The 18,219-nt window shown below is 35.5% G+C and overlaps 2 protein-coding genes across 3 annotated transcripts; one reads left to right on the forward strand and one right to left on the reverse strand.

Annotated features, from left to right (window-relative positions):
- The first annotated feature begins 20 nt into the window (after positions 1–20).
- On the forward strand, positions 21–8,293 carry LOC117125485 (sialin-like). The gene is made up of 9 exons (XM_033271982.1): positions 21–1,135; positions 1,546–1,779; positions 1,988–2,075; positions 3,285–3,380; positions 3,556–3,686; positions 4,115–4,264; positions 4,493–4,625; positions 5,257–5,498; positions 5,608–8,293. The coding sequence occupies exons 1-9, from the start codon at positions 956–958 to the stop codon at positions 5,806–5,808; spliced, it is 1,455 nt and encodes a 484-aa protein (XP_033127873.1). The 5' UTR covers positions 21–955; the 3' UTR covers positions 5,809–8,293.
- On the reverse strand, positions 5,845–17,329 carry LOC117125484. Of its 2 annotated transcripts, XM_033271980.1 has the most exons (4): positions 16,689–17,329; positions 12,726–12,879; positions 11,141–11,355; positions 5,845–10,318 (listed from the first exon to the last, which is right to left on the reverse strand). In XM_033271980.1, the coding sequence occupies exons 1-4, from the start codon at positions 16,744–16,746 to the stop codon at positions 8,745–8,747; spliced, it is 2,001 nt and encodes a 666-aa protein (XP_033127871.1). In that variant the 5' UTR covers positions 16,747–17,329; the 3' UTR covers positions 5,845–8,744. The 2 variants fall into 2 exon arrangements, with proteins under 2 accessions (XP_033127871.1, XP_033127872.1); XM_033271981.1 differs by lacking the exon at positions 12,726–12,879.
- Positions 17,330–18,219: the final 890 nt, after the last annotated feature.

Consider the following 18,219-nt stretch of genomic DNA (forward strand, 5'->3'; position numbering starts at 1 on the left):
GTACTTGTTGGCATGGGATGGACGGTACTAATTCACGCACATCGTAGATCTAAGAAATGTATCGTTTTAACTGAAACTCATCGACATCGGTTTATACTTAGTACTTTAGTAGATAATTGAACCTATTGGCCTATATTTTTTCGACTTGATAGTTCTTTCTTTAGTATATTTATTCGCCAATGTCAATCACAAACGGATGCGTCCATGTGAAACCGTTAATGTATTTTTTTTAGTAGAATGAATGTTTTAAAAAGACTTTTATTTCTAGATTTACTCAACTATAATTTTTCTACTTCAGAAATAATGACATCTATCTATTTTCAGACAGCCCACAGAAAGTCTGCATTGGTAATAAACAGTAACACACTTATTCGTAATCGCAATTTTGGAATATCTCCGATTCTGTTTCCCCAAATGCTCGTATAGTTCCACAATACACACGTCCACTTTTGCTGAATTAGAATTTAATAAAGATAAATATGTAAAACAAGAAAACCATTACTACCCTTCTGGTAAATGATATTTAGTATGGCCTACTAGCATGGTATTACATAATTATTCGTTGTTACATAATAGAAGACTTGTGTACCATTAGGCTAATGATCCGATGAGATGTACGGCCGTGTGATCTCTCGTTACTCGATGCAAATATACCATTAAGTGTGTTTTTAAATGCTCAACATTAAAAGTTGACACGCATCGATAAATAAACATATGCGAAAATATTGAGATATGTAGATCTAGCGAGAGGTTATTAAAGGTTAGTTAAATCTCAGATGGTACAGTCTGCCGAAGTGCTTAATGTGCTGCTGTGGCGTTCTCTAGCCCTAAGCATTGAGTTTTGATTCTTCAAATTCTTTACCTCAGCACAAATAATATTTAGACATCACATCGACGATTACTGTGCAGTCGAATTTTGTTGTGCGGCTGAATTCTTTCTCAAGAAAACCTCAAAATGATTCGATATTTGATCCCGTTTATGTGCTGTTTGGCCCTGTGTCTGCTATTTTGTATGAGAATGCATTTAAGTAATGTTATGGTCATGCTGGTACCAGATAAAAACGATACATCGAATTGGGGTCGATCCAACGGTGGTTTGGATCACGGAAATCAGTCGAAGTGTAACACTGGAACAGTATGTATCACGATTTGTTTATGTTCCTAGTTTTCTTAAATAATATTTAAGAAGGGTTTTCGACCACTGGTTGTTTCATTTTATTTTTCTATCACGCTGACGGCTAATGTTATGTCTTATTTGCTACATGTTGCATTTAGAAAGGTAGGAGACTAAAAATTATATTGCGATATCCGTAAGCTAAGTACTTGTTATGTTAGTTACCATTAGTTAATAATGAAGATGATAATGATAAGTGATGATGATAATGAAGAAGGTGATGGTAATGATGATGACATATTGATTAGAATGATGACGATGCATGATGATGAAAGGATGATGATGGCGATCATGATACTGTAATGATAATGTGTGACGAAGGTTAGGAGATTTAGCAAAATCCCGAACTTAATTTAGATTGCTCTCTTTAGTTTCGGACGTTTGATTGGAACGAGAAAACTCAGCATATCATCCTAGGAGCATTTTATGTTGGCTACGCTGTAATGCCGATACCGGGAGGATGGTTGGCGTGGAAAATCGGTGGTAAGCGTGTTATATGTTTTTCAGTGGTATGGACCTGTATAATGACTGCATTGATTCCATTTTCGGCGGGAATAAGTGTTGGTTTGTTGGTTGCACTACGTGCTTTAGACGGTTTAGGACAGGTTGGTACAGCTTTACTTCGTTTATTTTCATTTAATGTGTATGTATCAAGAATACAAAAACTTTAAAAATCTCAGGCATTATTGTGTTTATTGTTACTGTTATTATAATTATATTATTATCACAATCTTGTTTTTTAACAAGACTGAAATGTGCAGATAAGACGTAGTTTATTTGAGCTATATCTCATGCGCTCACCTTGTCTTCCAGGGAATAGCGGTACCAGGAATATACGTTATCCTAGGGAAATGGGCGCATCCTAACGAGAGAAGTACCATGATATCTATTTCATTATCTGGTAAGTCTATAACAAGATTTGAACAACTAATCAGGTTTCGTTAACATGCCGTTAGGGTGAGACAATACGATTCAATCATAGTGATTATTTATTTAAAAAAAAAACCATATTTATAGAAGGTGATCAGCGTAAGAGTAAAGTAAATTATTTAAGAGTAGTTAAGCCTAGCTTAAGGTAGTTAGTGACGCCCTGGGTACGACATTAAACTCCATCTGGTCGAAGCGTCGGCGACTAAACTGACAACCCTCTCAGATATGTCTTAGTGGCTGCTTAGGGGAGGGTATGGTCACCCAGCAGCAAAAAAAACCCCAATAGCTGAACAAAGGGCGGATGAGCTCCTCGGAGTCAACGGCAAACCATTAATTAGTTTAAGGAATAGGAGTAGTTCAGCATCACTGTTATTTTTGTTATTATGATTATTATTTTTATTTTATTAGGCCCTATATAGTTATTATTTTATTGTTATTTGTATTTTCTCGGTTACACTATATTATTTCAGTGTAAAGCACAGGGGCAATGTGCAATATGCGCTATACAAATATAATATTATTATTATTATTATCCTGGAAGGTCGACTAATATTCAGGTCCCTGTTGAAAAAAATAAACAAAAAATGTGAGTGCTTTAATTAACAAAAAAGTCTCATCAGGGAGCTTAATGAGTGGAGATGTTTTTAGTCGTGAGAAAAAATATCCTGTGCTGTTATCCTGGAAGGTTGACTGATATTCAGGTCCCTGTTGAATAAATGAAAAAATATGAGTGCTTTATTAAATAAGTCTCATCATGGAGATGTAAAAGGTCTAATAGGGAGCTTTAAAAAAATCCTGTGCTGTTATAGAATTTCAACCCAGGACCCTGAGATTGGAAGGTAATCATCGTCCATTAAGCCACATCTACATTAACAATTTATTAAGCTTATATAAATTATGTTCCTGTAAATAAACATCAAACGAATAACAACCATGAAAACGACACACACCCTGGATCTGTAGGAGCTTAGGTGGTCTCCATAAAATCGCTACATTGTTGCGACAGTATTTTCACTGTACTGTGCTCGTTACACTGTGTAGTTGTCCTGTCCCCGAAGCAATTGGAAAGGCTCTCCGATTTAACCAACCGATCAGAGTCTAGTCGTCGAAACAGCGGCTATTGTACGTAGCGATTTTTTGGGAAACCAAACTTTACATGTACTTGTTATCAATTTTAAAGGATTGTGTCTAGGAGTTCTGGTATCAAGTTATGCATCTACCTGGATGTCAACAGCAGTCATATTTGGTGGATGGCAATTTTCCTTTACTGCTTACGGTGAGATAAATTATTAATTATTATTTATCGATACGAAATTAACATTTCATTAAAATTTAAAATATCCTCCCGTTTTACATGGTTTTTGGCAGTTTCTATTTGAAGCACATAAACTCTTTTTACAATCAATCAATATTTAACTTTATTATTATTATTATTAATATTATCATTATAGCCATCATGGGGGCACTTTGGTCTCTTGCGTGGGCAACATTAATATATGAAACTCCCGATAAACATCCGTTTATATCCAGCAAAGAGCGTGAACATATTAATTCGCTTTTAAGCGAGGACGAGCAGAAAAAGGTAAGTTGTTAAGCTCACGAGCCTCTAGTGGGTCTACCGGTATTTGTTCAAATTCAAAAATGTATTCTTGCAATTCTGACGTACAGTACTTCAGCGAATGTTTCAAACGTGAAATATTGACTAGAGGGTAATGGAGGGGTTTAAGAGGGGCACAAGTTTGGGTGAGGGGAGAATTCTCCGGGGAAATAATGTGATATGAAGTGATTTTCAACTACTTGGGTGTATTTTTTAAATCAGTAAACTCCTAGTGGTGCGGCTCGGGATACAGGTGACTTTTTGTGTGGAAAGATCACCTTTAATATGCCATTGTAAGACTATTCAATTTTCAACTGAATTAGGCCTAAGTAAATTATGTTGTTCAAAACGCTGTATAAAATAATAGTCTCCTTAAATGTAATATTTTAAAACTTTGTTTTCGTACTTCTCAGACTCACTCTGTTCCTTGGCTAGACATCCTGACGTCACCACCGGTATTGACTGTTACTCTGTGTATAGTTGCATTTGAGTTTGGTTACTATGCGCTGCTCTCAGAAATGTCACAATATTATACTCTTATTCTAGGGTACCATTTTGCAAAGGTATGTTTATATAAAGAAAGTTCGAGATATTGTTTCCATATTTTGGAAGAAAAAATTAAATGGAAAACAAAGAGAAAGATATAAAATAATAAGTGATCTAAAGAATGGTAGATACGCCAACTGGATCAGTTTGAAATGAATCCGAGAGAAAACATTCATTGTTAGGCCTGCCGCCATACTGATAAAACATGACTGGCCCTGCTGATGACGAATGTATTATTTTTTCAGGCTGATCTCCTGATACTTATACCACATCTAATCCAGTTTATCATCAAGATCACATGTGGATTCCTCGCAGACGTTATTATTTATCGGTCCTATCTCGATGTCCTAAGTACAAGAAAAATGTTTGTTGCAATAAGTGAGTTGAAAAATATACCATGTAAAATATTCTTTACATAATGTTGGTGGTTAAGTATATTACCAAGCAAATATTTACTGTCAACAGATTGTGTCTTCTCTCAACCTAAGGCAGTAAGAAACATAGGTGACACTATTTTGTAAGCGAATTTGTTTAGGCTCACAAGAACTCAAACTCTTGACTGGAGCAAACTTATACTAAATGTCACATTTAAGCTAACTGGCTAAATAAAATTAGAAACCCCCTACATATAACTATTACTGTAGACCTAGGTTGCCTGAAACCACTGGGAAGAAATAATACGATGTACCGGTAGTAGACCCAGAGCTAATTAAAACCAAAACAAAGTTAATATTAATTAGTTAAAAACTGTGTACAGATAAAGGAAAAAGAGGACCTACTGACGTTTCAAGTTTCCTTTATAATAAATGAGACAACTTTGTCTCAGATACTTATAAGAGTAACCTTTCCAATGTTCAGATTTGTGAAAAAGTTTAATAATTTATTCTCGTTAACAGTACATGAAATTGTTATATGATTTGAGTTTCAAAGTAGAATATACTCATAGGACATTTATATTCAGTAAGAAAAGAACACTAAAATCATGTATTTATAATTTTTCTCTCTGTAGCTCTTGGGGTATCATCGTTTTGTTTGGTTTCGCTAAACTATTTTGACAGCAGTGCTACAATTGCCACTGTGCTTGTCTCTGTTGCCTACTCTGTACATGGATTTGATGTTGCTGGTATATTTTCGAATCCGATGGACATCTCAACGCCGTTTTCCGGGATTATTGCCGGCTTAATGATGACAGCATCAAATGCGACTGGATTCATCGGTCCTTTAATTCTGGAAATGTTAACACAAGACGAGGTACCGTATAACTTGCTTTTTAACACTATTAAATTTATTTTCAAAAAGTGAAATGTCATTTTTAACAATCAGGAATTGTGTAAAAAAATTACTTTCCCTTTTTCCACAGAATACTCGTAAACAATGGAATGTATTTTTTCTGCTGATTGCGGGTATTCAAGCATTTGGGTTGGTGGTTTTCCTGGCATATGCACAGGCAGAAGAGCAGGAATGGTCGAAGAATGCAAGAATTCGTGAAGATGAGAGGAAATCGCTTTTTCGTCGTAGAAGTAACTCGGAGGATGTACTAGAGACAGCTAGCAATTACTAGTAATATTAAGTAATATTACTTCATTCTTCAGAGCTGAAGCATACTCTGTGCTACCGGAGTTCCAGTGACGGTGGTCCTGAGGTTGACAACGGCCCCGCGAGCGGGGTCCAAAGGCAGTGTTTTGCTAGGCGTTTAAGGGTTATCCCCAAAGCTACAGCCTTTGATGTATTTAGATGCTTAATTTAAACGATTACTATGGACATTTTGGTCTTTAAAACACTGTACTTCTTTCGTTCTGGTAACTTTTGCCGCCAGACCCATCATTCAGTGCTAGTGAGAGAAGGTTATCATGAAAGAAACACTCGAAAAACTTCACATACCAAACAACGAGACTGATAATCAACGTCTATTTATACCAATATTAATCATACATTTATTATGTATTAATGATATTAATATAATTATTATACTATAAATGTACATTTTAATTCGATTATAAAATTGTGAATCAATATTTACACAACCAAATAAAAAAAAATATTTCTCGGATAAATTATGTACAGTTTAGCTGCAATATTATTGCATCAAATCAGAATTACGAAACTCTAAATATTTAAAATCAGTATTACATAAATATAGGACCTATCTATAAACATGCTTGAAAACTGTAGTATTGAACATCTATTTTCTAATTGTCAGTCATCAGTGTTCAATAATGTGAGATTCCAAATCTACATTGAAGATTGAAAAATAATGCCACATTCGTGTTGGAGCGGATCCATGATTTGTTGGTTTATGATATGTTGCTTGCCCTCCGGTACTAAAATGACCCGAAGGTCAATACCGTAAATGCTCGACTAAGGCGCTTTTAAAATATTATTTGGAGGCTTCGGTGCGGTGCTTATTCGAATGCGGCGCTTATAAAAAAATATTAGCGTGGCGCTTTTCATGCCCGTTCCCATGTTACGTATCTCACGCATTCCCGTAGTACGGTAGGCCTATCATAGGTCCAAAGTCATCGTAAATAAACGTTTATAAAGACATACTTGTGTCTTCATTTGTATTGTTTATTCATTTTAAAACCGTGTACATTGTATTTAAAACCCTGTTTCGTGTTTAATTAAACACAGGGTGATATAACCCTCTCGATTAGGCGCCACGGCGCCTATTCGAGAGCGGCGTTTAGCGAAAAAAATCACTTTTGGTACGGCGCCTAATTCACGAGCATTTACGGTACTAAAACAAAACATCGAGGTTTTTCAAACAACCAAAATAACTTCACTCCCCAGCCTCATAAAATAATTGTTAGTGCATAAATGAACATGTACCGTCACCGTCACTTTTTAGAAAACTCTTGTCAAATATGATTTGAACAAACGGTTTTAATTTATCGAAATCATCGGTATGGTACAAGTGCCAATATGGTTTGAATTTGATCTAATCTGTAATTAACCTCTCGATCAATTATACCCTGTTTGAAAGAAATAGGATAGGCCTAGGTCTAAAACATATAAAATCTACTTATTATAGGCCTAATTGGAGGTAAATATATGATAAATCAAAGAAGACAAACCATTATTGATTTCAGAAAGAACAATAAAAGAAAACAATTGGCAAGAATATTTGAGTATTAAATCATCAATAAAAAGGGAAGCATTATTATCAGTTTGATAAGAAAAATAAGAATATAGCACCGTCTACAATGGACCTATCCGGATTGTCAAACTTAAAACTGACCAATTAGAGAAGGGCCAGGAATACGCGCATGTCCCACGAGCACACGTGTTTACGTACGTTTACGGTGTTGTTCTGTGGAACCATAGCAACAATATATCCAAGGGGCTGCCTTAGCGGAAGGTCCATTGTTTTCTGTAGGCTAACGTTCAGTCGATCTGAATCATAAGCTACAATATATGTACAATGCTATTAACTATTGTAAGCTGTTGTCGGTAATTGTGTAATGCCCTATTATAATGATGAGTAATTCGAATTCTCATACTACAATTGTACTTAGACAATCGTATGAAGTTAACTGACATCTCTGTAAAAATTACTCGCAGTAATGGACCCAGAGGGACGGGCTTAAGGAGCGCTCGACCTGGCAGTGACCAAACTCGCTTATCAAGTGTGTAATTGATAATTATAAAACAAAATATAAGAGAAAAAGTTGGTTAAAACTGTGGAGCGTCCAGGATATATGGAAAGGACCACTCAAAACTCTGGGTCCTCGATTAGAGCTTCGCTAACCTCCCCATCCCACGCCAAATTCCTGGATTTTCCTCTCCTCTATGGCCATGGTTAATCCTTTCATAATCAATTAGACCCACAGCATCCAGCACAAAGTCTACACACCACAACTTATGTCATCATGAACATGAAAAGCGGCTTGGAAATATGTACAATACAAGTAACATGTTAAAATCGATGCATTGTCAAATCTGTCATGGCTAATTACAACAAATATCAAGACTTAATGTCTATTCAATAACGTTATCTTTACCACACAATGTTTTAGTAATAAAAACGACAGGTACCGGTAAAAAAAGATGTTTTGTAAAAAAAATTTTGGCGCTGTTAGTAAGTCTATGAAATTTCAAGGAAAATTTCAGATCATTGCCTCTAGATCAGCAGAGGTTTTACACTATCAAAAGAATGAACTCTTTGAAAATTGCTCTTGACATTCTCTTAGATTATAAATATAAACTGCAGTCATTTTAAGTTTTGCAACGAATAGCCTTTGTAAACTATCTGTATATCAAAACATCCATTGAGTCAAGGTCTACCACAGGTTACTCCCAGAATTCACTATTATACATTTACCGCTGTAGGGTAGACTGAAGCAATGTAGATAAATTGCTTTGCTTAATGGACACAAGCGAAATGCACATCGAAGGATTGAAACCCCGATTTTGACAGTGAGAAATCAAACCATTTCCACTGCGCCAAACCGCTTACTCCATAATAGCGCAAGCAGCTATAAAAACTTGTCTTATTCTTCATAACGATGTACATCTTAACTCTTCGCCAGCCCTGTTGTATTTAACATATTGTTTTGGGGAACTGACGACGCCATTACTGATCTCCGAGGACGTTTGCCAGCCACTTTGACTATTTATGTGTAACTGTGGTAATACATCCTTCGGCTGGTTCGCTTTGGATTGCACAAATTCAGGATAGGACTTGGCAAACGAATGATCAAAATCCTCTTCTGGAGAGAAATATGAGTACCTTCCTTCCCTCCCGGTCGGACTTAATTGACTAGGACTCAATTTACTAGGACTATATGTGGCTACGTGTGCTTTCAAATGCTTCGGATCTAATGTTAAGAACTGATCCACTGGAACATGTTGGTGGTTTTCTACGCCCGATTGTCTGTAAGGCGCGACAGCTAAGGTTTGTTTTGGAGACGGACTACGACGAGTGAGTTTATCAAAAAAACCACTCCGTGGTCTGTCAACGTCATCAAAATCTTCATATGCGTCGAGTGAATCACCAAGAACTGAATCATAGTCACTCAATTCAGAATCACGATATTTAAGAATTCCTGGAGGGTTTTCAGGATCGAAATCTTTGGATGCTGTCGGAGAATTACTTATTGACGACGGGTTCCGTTTGAGTTGGATAACAGTCTCTCGTGTGTAGCCCATTGACCACTTACTGTCCTCGCTATCTCTGATTCTTTTGGGAAGGTTACGACGTGATTTTTTCCTTTTCTTCGGGACGGTTTGTTCAGCATGACCGTCTATTTCGTCTTGCGCATCGCCATTCGACTGTAGCTGCGTCTCTACCATATGATTGTTAGACTGCAACTGGGTCCCTATCTGGTGTCCATTAGACTGCAAATGCGTCCTTACCTGGTGTCCGTTAGAGTACAACTGCGTCCCTACTTGGTGTCCGTTATGCTGTAACTGCGTGCCTACCTGGTGTCCGTTATGCTGTAACTGCGTGCCTACCTGGTGTCCGTTATGCTGTAACTGCGTCACTACCTGGTGTCCGTTATGCTGTAACTGCGTCCCTACCTGCTGTCCGTTATGCTGTAACTGCGTCCCTACCTGGTGTCCGGTAGACTGTAACTGCGCCGTTACTTGGTTCTGGTTAAGTTGGAACTGCCTCAAATTTTCTCTGTGTTGTGCATTTATCTGTCTGTTCTGATCTTCCAATTTATGTTGTTCTTTTAGCTGGTAATAACGGAGTTGGGCTTCCATAGTGACAGCTGACTGATTCATGCTTTTTGCGTTTTGATTGTCTGCATGCCGCCACTTTTCGCCCATTTTTGGCGACTCGTCCAACTCCAAGATTATTTGCGGGTCTGCTAAATCCTCGAAGTGACGCCTTTTGTCGTACATCTTAGGCGAATCGTCCAAGCCAATAATCTCCATATTGTCTGCTGAGTGTTGATTATACCAGTTATGATATCGTCCATTCTGCGTAGGAGCTTGTCCATTTTGCATTATCGGCTCTGCTCGAGCCACTGGTTTTCGGTAGCCATCTTCGAAGCCAGGATTTGCTAATCCAACGTCTGTGAACACTGCACTTTCTCTGGTGTTCAACGGTTCACGGTCATCACGTCCTAATTTATCAAAAACAATAAAGAAGAAGTTATTAATGGCCCATAAATTCGATAATCTAATTATCTAGCCTATCACAGAACCGATAGGCCTAATGAATGGAAGAATGCGCGTAATCATTCTGTCCATGGACGTACGCGTTGTGTAATAATATAGTTACTTTGTATGCATTGGTTTTCGACATAGGTATGTGCACTAGGAACTACGAGATGTCTTGATATGCAATACTCTATTTACTGGTCAGGTCATCAGAAATTTACCACTCGTTTTATGATAAAGACAAAACCATTATTTTTAAAGATAACACAAATTACTCTTATTCAGTTATCACAATCAATAGTAACGACCTGATAAAGACTTCTTTTAAATATGGTAAAAAACTAGTAACATTATTTGCCCAGTTCGGAAATTATCATATATTAGCGAACAACGCGATGTGTCAGAGAGATATCAGTATCGTTTACAGTTTCAACAAGTAGATGTTATGACAGACGTGGACAATTGTCTGTTCACTTTAAACGTTCAATATTATCATCATTATAGTTATCATTATTACAATCATATCATTATTACAGTATCATTGTCATTATCGTTATAAAACACTGAAAACGTAGTACTTTAAATGTAGGAGAATATTTAATGAGAATAATAATATTTATCATTATCATAAGTTAGTTAAGTTAGCTGTTTCTTTTTTATTTTAACCTGTCAGTGGCGGTTGTTATCGCTGTTGGTTAATACGAAATAAAATAAAATAAATAAATAAAATAAAATAAGTACTAGTCTTATCGTTAATATCGTTATAGGAGGCATTAAACACTTACGTTTTGAAGTGCGTAAGCTAGTTCTTTGAAATGATCCACGATTAGGCGATTCACGATTCATTGAGCCCCGATTTAACGACCGTCGTTGCATCGACCGCCGTTCCATTACCCTCGCGTCAAGTTTCATCTTGACATATCTTAGGAAAAACGCCAATAGGCCGATGAGTACACACGCGATCAAACAACCAATAACGATTCCAACTATCGCTCCAACCCTAAAAGAAACAAAACAAAAATAATTACTTTAAACGATGTTAGGATATTTTTTCATTAAAGTTATTTATAATCAAGCGAATATAGCCACCACATTATTATTGTTGGCCTTATAAAAAAAAACATTAAGGACGTATACCTCAGCCAGAGACTGAAATTCGAATCATTATGCATATAAATAAATTAAATTAGATTAAGGACAATAAATCTACTCTTAAAGGACAAACCGTTACTTCTATGACATTTGACAATGTAGAGTGCTGTTATATAGGCCTACCATCGGTTCAATAAATCAGTAATAGAATTGTCTACAATGCAGTAATATTGTACAGTTTGCAATCATTACTCCACTATACTCATCACACGATGAACTCTTTGACTATGGAGGCGCCCTTTATAGTTTATTGAAATAAGAAGGCGCAGGTGGATACGCATAATGATGTTTACATGTAGCACCGTTGCCATTATGCTTCCCATACATATAAAAAGCTATGTCAATGTGCCTTATGAAACTGTAGATCTATTGTCAACAATCGTATCGTCAAGAGCCCATAAATATTGTAAGGACAGCTGTTGTTCTGTTGTACCCGTATGCGTTGCGCACATGCGCACAGTAATATTGACGCCTAACCTGTTCACCTCAATTCATATGGACATTTATGTTTAAGAAGCAGGGGACGGATGTAGGTTGAATTAAATCTCGATCTGGGTTAATCACAAGCTTTTTCGAAGACCGAATCTTACAACAGGACGACATTTCCGTTGGAAAATATTAACATTGTTATTATTACAGAGGGAGTACTAGTATTAGCAGTAGTATGTTACTAATAAATTTTGTTGCTTGGCGCTCTAACTGAATATTATAATTTTTATTATATGCATAAATATCATTATCACCATCATTATCACAATCATCATTATATATAATATATTATTTAATTATTTAATAATTAATATTTTAATTATTAGTATTATCATATACAACAACAATAATAATAATAATATCATTAATACTAATGATTAAAACTATAATAATTATAATGATAAAATATTGAAATAACGATAGTTTTTGTAAACTTATTAAGTTGTTATTACAGAAAACGTCATGTAGATATAATAGGGAGTTTTCTCAAGCTTACCAAAACGAATACGGATACGTCATCAATTTTTTTTTATAAAACCCTTCCCCTACAGTAGCATATCTCTCACAACGTAGGCGATTCGTGCCTTTTGCATGAATCATGGATCATATTCAGCTCGCACAGCGTATTGTCAACAATGTTTTATGCACGAATGCCGCCGATGATAATGACGTATTCGTTATCGTTTTCGTGAGTTTGTAAAATCTCCCTAATAACACAAGATGTCTTACGAAAGCCCGTCATCTACGCTCGTTATTCCATAACGATCTTGATACGAACAGCATCGCTCCAAGTCAGGATCGCCACAGCAGTAATCCAAACTGGAATCGTCTGGAGGAGGGCAATAGATATTATCCCCTTGATTGTTGCACACATCACCACTAACTACAATATAAAATAAAAACTCATAATTCCATGAATAGTTATCATTGTTCCTTTAATATTTGAGCACTGTTTCTACAATTATTTATTTAATATATACCACAGTGCATTACATACATACACACATACATACATATTATGTGTGTGTATGTATATATATATATATATATTATATATATATATATATATATATACATATAGGCCTATATATATATTTATATATAAGGAAAAACGAAATTATGGAACGTATCGCAAATATTATATATAGGCCTATATGTATTATATATATATATATATAATAACAACAGAGCTCAAGTTCCTTTATTTCAGTATTATATATATAAACTACACTCGCCACTTACACATTAAAATAATACTTCATAAACGCCTAAGTTTTTATATGAGGCTTGGGGTGGAACTGTTTTTTAGCCGTACGAAAAACCATGCAGCGAAAGGATTTGAACCCGAGAAACTGGGATTGGAAAGCAAGCATCTTGACCACAAACTACAACTCCAGTTTTGGTTTTTTTCTCACGGGCTACAAAACGATATAATAGCATCTTTACTCGTTAAAAATGGCGTGACCCTGCAGTGGTTTATTCTTCAGTAGTTTCCCCATTGTCATTATTCAATATTATTCAATAGCTCCTTAGCAGGTACTATTTTATTTGTACGCTTCAAGGGTAATTTAACCCCCGGTAACCCTAACAATACTTGAGGCTTTGAAAAGATATACAATATGCCTACTGTCATAGATCTAGGCAATATCAGATTCAAGCAACATTGCAGAATGTTTACCGGTGATTTCTATTGTATTGGAAAACTTGCATTGAGTCGAGTTTCGCTCATTCGATAAAAAAAATGATGTGAAAATATGAAGTTAAAAAAAAGTTGTGCTATCAGAGTTATAGAAAATAAATGAGACACAATTAAAAAAATGATGCAGCCAATGTGAACTTCTCTGTCACAATTTTCTGGGGTGACATGGGTGGAGTTAGGGGGAACCATTACTTGACCTTTCCAGAATGTCAATCAAACGTATTAACAACTGACCACCAATCAGAACCGACCCATAATTAGGCCTACGCGTTTGTCCCACCCTAAACAGCATTTCGATTCGACCGAATATTCAGCATTGCCGAAAACCGTCGGCGATAGCGTGTAGTGATTGTATGAAAGCAAGCTTTACTTACGTTTTGCCAGTGAGACCTTAGCAACAATGCAACAATATCCAAGGGGCCGCGCATAGCAAATAAATGTTTCATTACAATGAAACTGTTCGGAAACGTCATGAACACAGCTTGACCCGCGAACCCAACCCGGACACGAATTATTATTCAAAATAATTAGGCCTACAATACGATATCTGAAGATCATATGATCTTTAAAAATTAAAAAAAACATTCCTTTAGAATGTGTCGTTTGCTATTTCAAGTAGTCCACGAGTAGGATACTTGTCGCCTATTTACATTCGGTTTAGAGAGACGTTTTGTTTGAATTGTCATGGGCGCAGTACGCCAGTCATCGACGTTAAGTTAAAAATATATATATATAACAGCAACACAGTAGGCCTGTTGTGTAATAGGCCTTGTCTTTTTCTGTAAATTTTGTTTTGTTCTTCGGTATTCATGATGTTTTTTTTTGTTTTTTTTTAAATATAAATCAAATCAAAGGGTATATGAGGCCATGTATTGTGCGCTATACGCCAACAAATCCCTAAACATCAGACCTAGACCTCTATCAATCATAACGCGAATTAGGCTACACATGCTACATGCTTACTACGGTACTTTTGAAAGGCTTACAAACTGCGTTCATTTAATACCTGAATGGGAGACCGTCTGTGATCAAGTTCCCGGGACTTGCCGAAATCATCGTCTCGGACAAGGGCTGTGTACTTTAAGTTTTAAGAGCCCAAGAACACCATTCGAGAACAGAAAGTGATTACTGTTGTTCTGTCTTTCTTAGCCTTTGTATTGGAGGTGTTCTTGTGCGGCTAAGGGAAACTGCACCACGACATGATGGGACCCTTTGGGGAGTAACAGGTTGTAAGGATGACCGCCTGAACCGGCCAATCCAAAACCGACTCCCTCGCACTAAATGCCCTCGCTTCGTGATAGCATGTATTAGCACGTCACATTGACACGTCAAAAGGGTTAAACCATCCCCCCCCCCTCCTCAGTAGCGGCTGAAAATTTCAATACAAGTGTAATATAATTTAGATAAAATATTAAAAGGGATAATCTGTTCGCTCCCACTCCCTGAAAAAAAAACACCCCGCCCCTTGATATTTATATTGATCCGAATAAATATGATTTTTTTCTTTGTTTTTTTTTATAATATCACGTCAAAATTACGAAAAGTGGCAGAAGTGTATACGATATATAGAATTGCAAACATTCTGTTTGCTTATTCAAGCATTCTTTTAAGCGTGTACCGATTTGTTTATTCTATGATTATGATAGCTTATAAATACTTTGTGCAATTGGACTTTGTTCAGTGCTGCTTCATTTCTGCAGAATCAGACCAAAAGAACAGATTCAATTATCTAGTTTGTGACAAAGCTGACTGTTGTAGATTATTCTATGCTGTGACGAAAAATTTGTAAAGCATAAAATGCATAAGGATATACATATAACAATGGTAAAATTAGATCGTTGGAACAATGAAAATGAACAGTCAGGCCCGTAGCGTGACTAATTTGTGGAGCATTGTAATTGGTCACTCAATTTAGTTCATATTTAAATTAGGCTATGTGGCATACATAAATACTAAAGATTTTTATTGGGCGCAGAAATAGGGAATTGAAGACAAAAATAAACAAATAGTCACACTTTCTTGATTTTGATGAATGTATGTGGCAGGGTCTAAATAATTCACAATATTTAACAGGCACATAACAAGTCTCGTACGTTTATAGGGCAAACAAGGTCGTGATATATGGCCTAGTAGAATTTAAAGGGCCCGGAACAAAATAAAAAAGAACAAAATGTAGTGATTCTTATGACAAGCCATTGAGTAAAATTAGACCTATTAGATATTCGCGGTAAGTTTTAAGTCCGATTCCCATGACCAATGGGGATAGAATATACAACCATAATAAGCCTAGAAACATGGTCATTTGCCTATTATTAAGAAATACATTATAATTAGCTTTTAACCACTGCGTGGATACGAGTCCATAATAGAGTGCCGATATACGGATCCAACTTCAATAAAAACGAGAAACCATTGTATCGTTCTTAACGTGGCATTGTTGTAGTATTGTGAATGTTAAACCCTGTAATAGGACTGACCCTTATATTGAATTATTTTAAAAATGATAGCATTAGGGAGATCAGAAATCAGTATGCGTCAACATAATTATGTCAACAGATAAAAAAAGAAGAGATATCATGTACGTGGTAGGCTACATTTGGTTGTTTTCAATTTTCAAACCCAAAGAGGAAGGATTCGTTAAAATATTACAGTATAATTCTCAAGAGAGATCTGAAATGCAGAGTTGAAATCGCAACGAAGGTGTAGGGTTGTACATTTTCCGTATATGATATGATTTGGCTATGAAAAAAGCCAGCCATCACAATTAATATATACTAGGCCTATGTAGAAATTAACCTGATTTGTACAACCAACGAGATATGTAACCATTTACATTGGGGTTTATGCGATTATATAACGGTTTGCGTTTCGGATAAGATCCGTCATCCCATTGGAAGTGTCCGGAGCGTGCGCCCCCCTGGTCGTCGTAGAAAGGAGAGCGTTTCATTGATGATATAGGCATCGTTAGTATTAAGATAATCAATTAAACTTACCTGAAAATAACAGGCAGGGAAAATAGAAGAGGTAGAATATAGCGACTACTCCAGCCATGTTGTTTGCAGCAATTTCTATCGTCGCCTATTGTTGTATGACCTCTTACCTCCGTGGAAGCGACAAGCAACCGTGAAATTATATGCAAGAGAAAGCTATAGTCAATACTCGCTCTTTACGGGATAACAATACGTTATTACAATTCAAGCGTCCGGATGGACAGAGTACGCTCTGAATAAAACTGAGGTTGTTTTGCACTACAGTACCTAATACGTACTGACTGAGTGTGGAGCGCGTCTGTCAGTAACGATGGGTGTAGTAGGTATAACGGTCGCAAGACATTCAGTTTGTTGCGGAACTGTCGACTTGTCTTCAACGATCATAACATCGTTCTTAAAAACATAACTTCTCAGCATGAATACAATATCATATAACAGAAAGCCGGCTATAATTGGACTGCTCGGTTAGTCCTACTGTGCAGTATAATATATGCGCTAGAGTTGCTGTACCATCGCAATTATTGCATAATACTATGGACTGTGATTGATATAAAACGGCGTAATGGAAATCATATCACACAATTTTCTTTAGAAAAATGTAATTCATTTTATTTAAAACTAATGATTTAGAAATAGAATATTATATGAAAATTAGTTATATATAAAGCACATATTGTTATTATTATTATTTCTTATTTATTTATTATAATTGTTTTTATTATTATTACTACTAATACCTGTATTACACTTATTATTTTTATATTTAATATTTATTATTATTATTATTATTCTATTTTTATTAATATTTTATTATTATTATTATTATTATTATTATTATTATTATTATTATTATTATTATTATTATTATGTGCTTTAGATATTGCATAATACTATGGACTGTGATTGATATAAAACGGCGTAATGGAAATCATATCACAAAATTTTCTTTAGAAAAATGTAATTCATTTTATTTTTAAAACTAATGATTGAAATAGAATATTATATGAAAATTAGTTATATATAAAGCACATATTGTTATTATTATTATTTCTTATTTATTTATTATAATTGTTTTTATTATTATTACTACTAATACCTGTATTACACTTATTATTTTTATATTTAATATTTATTATTATTATTATTCTATTATTATTATTAATATTTTATTATTATTATTATTATTATTATTATTATTATTATTATTATTATTATTATTATTATTATGTGCTTTAGATATTTATATTTTCATATCGCGTTGCATTGTTACAATACATAATCTATTAAAAACGCCCTCTTGTGCTGGTTAGCTGTAGTGCAAAGATCTTATAAACACAAGATAGCGTTCTCCGCGATTTACGCGTGCAAATTCTGTAATAAGGCATGAATGGCGCCCTCTTGCTAAATTGGAAACTTTTGACCTTTGACCGCTATGACCATACCGTACTGTGAACAGCAGAACAGGAACCATCTCAAATCCATGGCAACAGATAGGACGCCCTCTTCCAAAACTGATTACTTTTTCTCTTTGGTA

Source organism: Anneissia japonica, unplaced genomic scaffold (genome assembly GCF_011630105.1).
Source record: "Anneissia japonica isolate Jap-2015-1 unplaced genomic scaffold, ASM1163010v1 scaffold7731_len1735946_cov199, whole genome shotgun sequence".
Taxonomy (NCBI): Eukaryota; Metazoa; Echinodermata; class Crinoidea; order Comatulida; family Comatulidae; genus Anneissia; species Anneissia japonica.

Coding starts and splice junctions, on each gene's coding strand:
- LOC117125485 (XM_033271982.1), top strand. CDS start 956: ATGATTCGATATTTGATCCCGTTTATGTGCTGTTTGGCCCTGTGTCTG. Junction 2,076..3,284: donor GATATCTATTTCATTATCTG/GTAAGTCTATAA, acceptor TCAATTTTAAAG/GATTGTGTCTAGGAGTTCTG. Junction 4,626..5,256: donor AAAAATGTTTGTTGCAATAA/GTGAGTTGAAAA, acceptor TTCTCTCTGTAG/CTCTTGGGGTATCATCGTTT.
- LOC117125484 (XM_033271980.1), bottom strand. CDS start 16,746: ATGGCTGGAGTAGTCGCTATATTCTACCTCTTCTATTTTCCCTGCCTG. Junction 11,356..12,725: donor AGCGTAGATGACGGGCTTTC/GTAAGACATCTT, acceptor TGTTTCTTTTAG/GGTTGGAGCGATAGTTGGAA. Junction 10,319..11,140: donor TAGCTTACGCACTTCAAAAC/GTAAGTGTTTAA, acceptor TTGATAAATTAG/GACGTGATGACCGTGAACCG.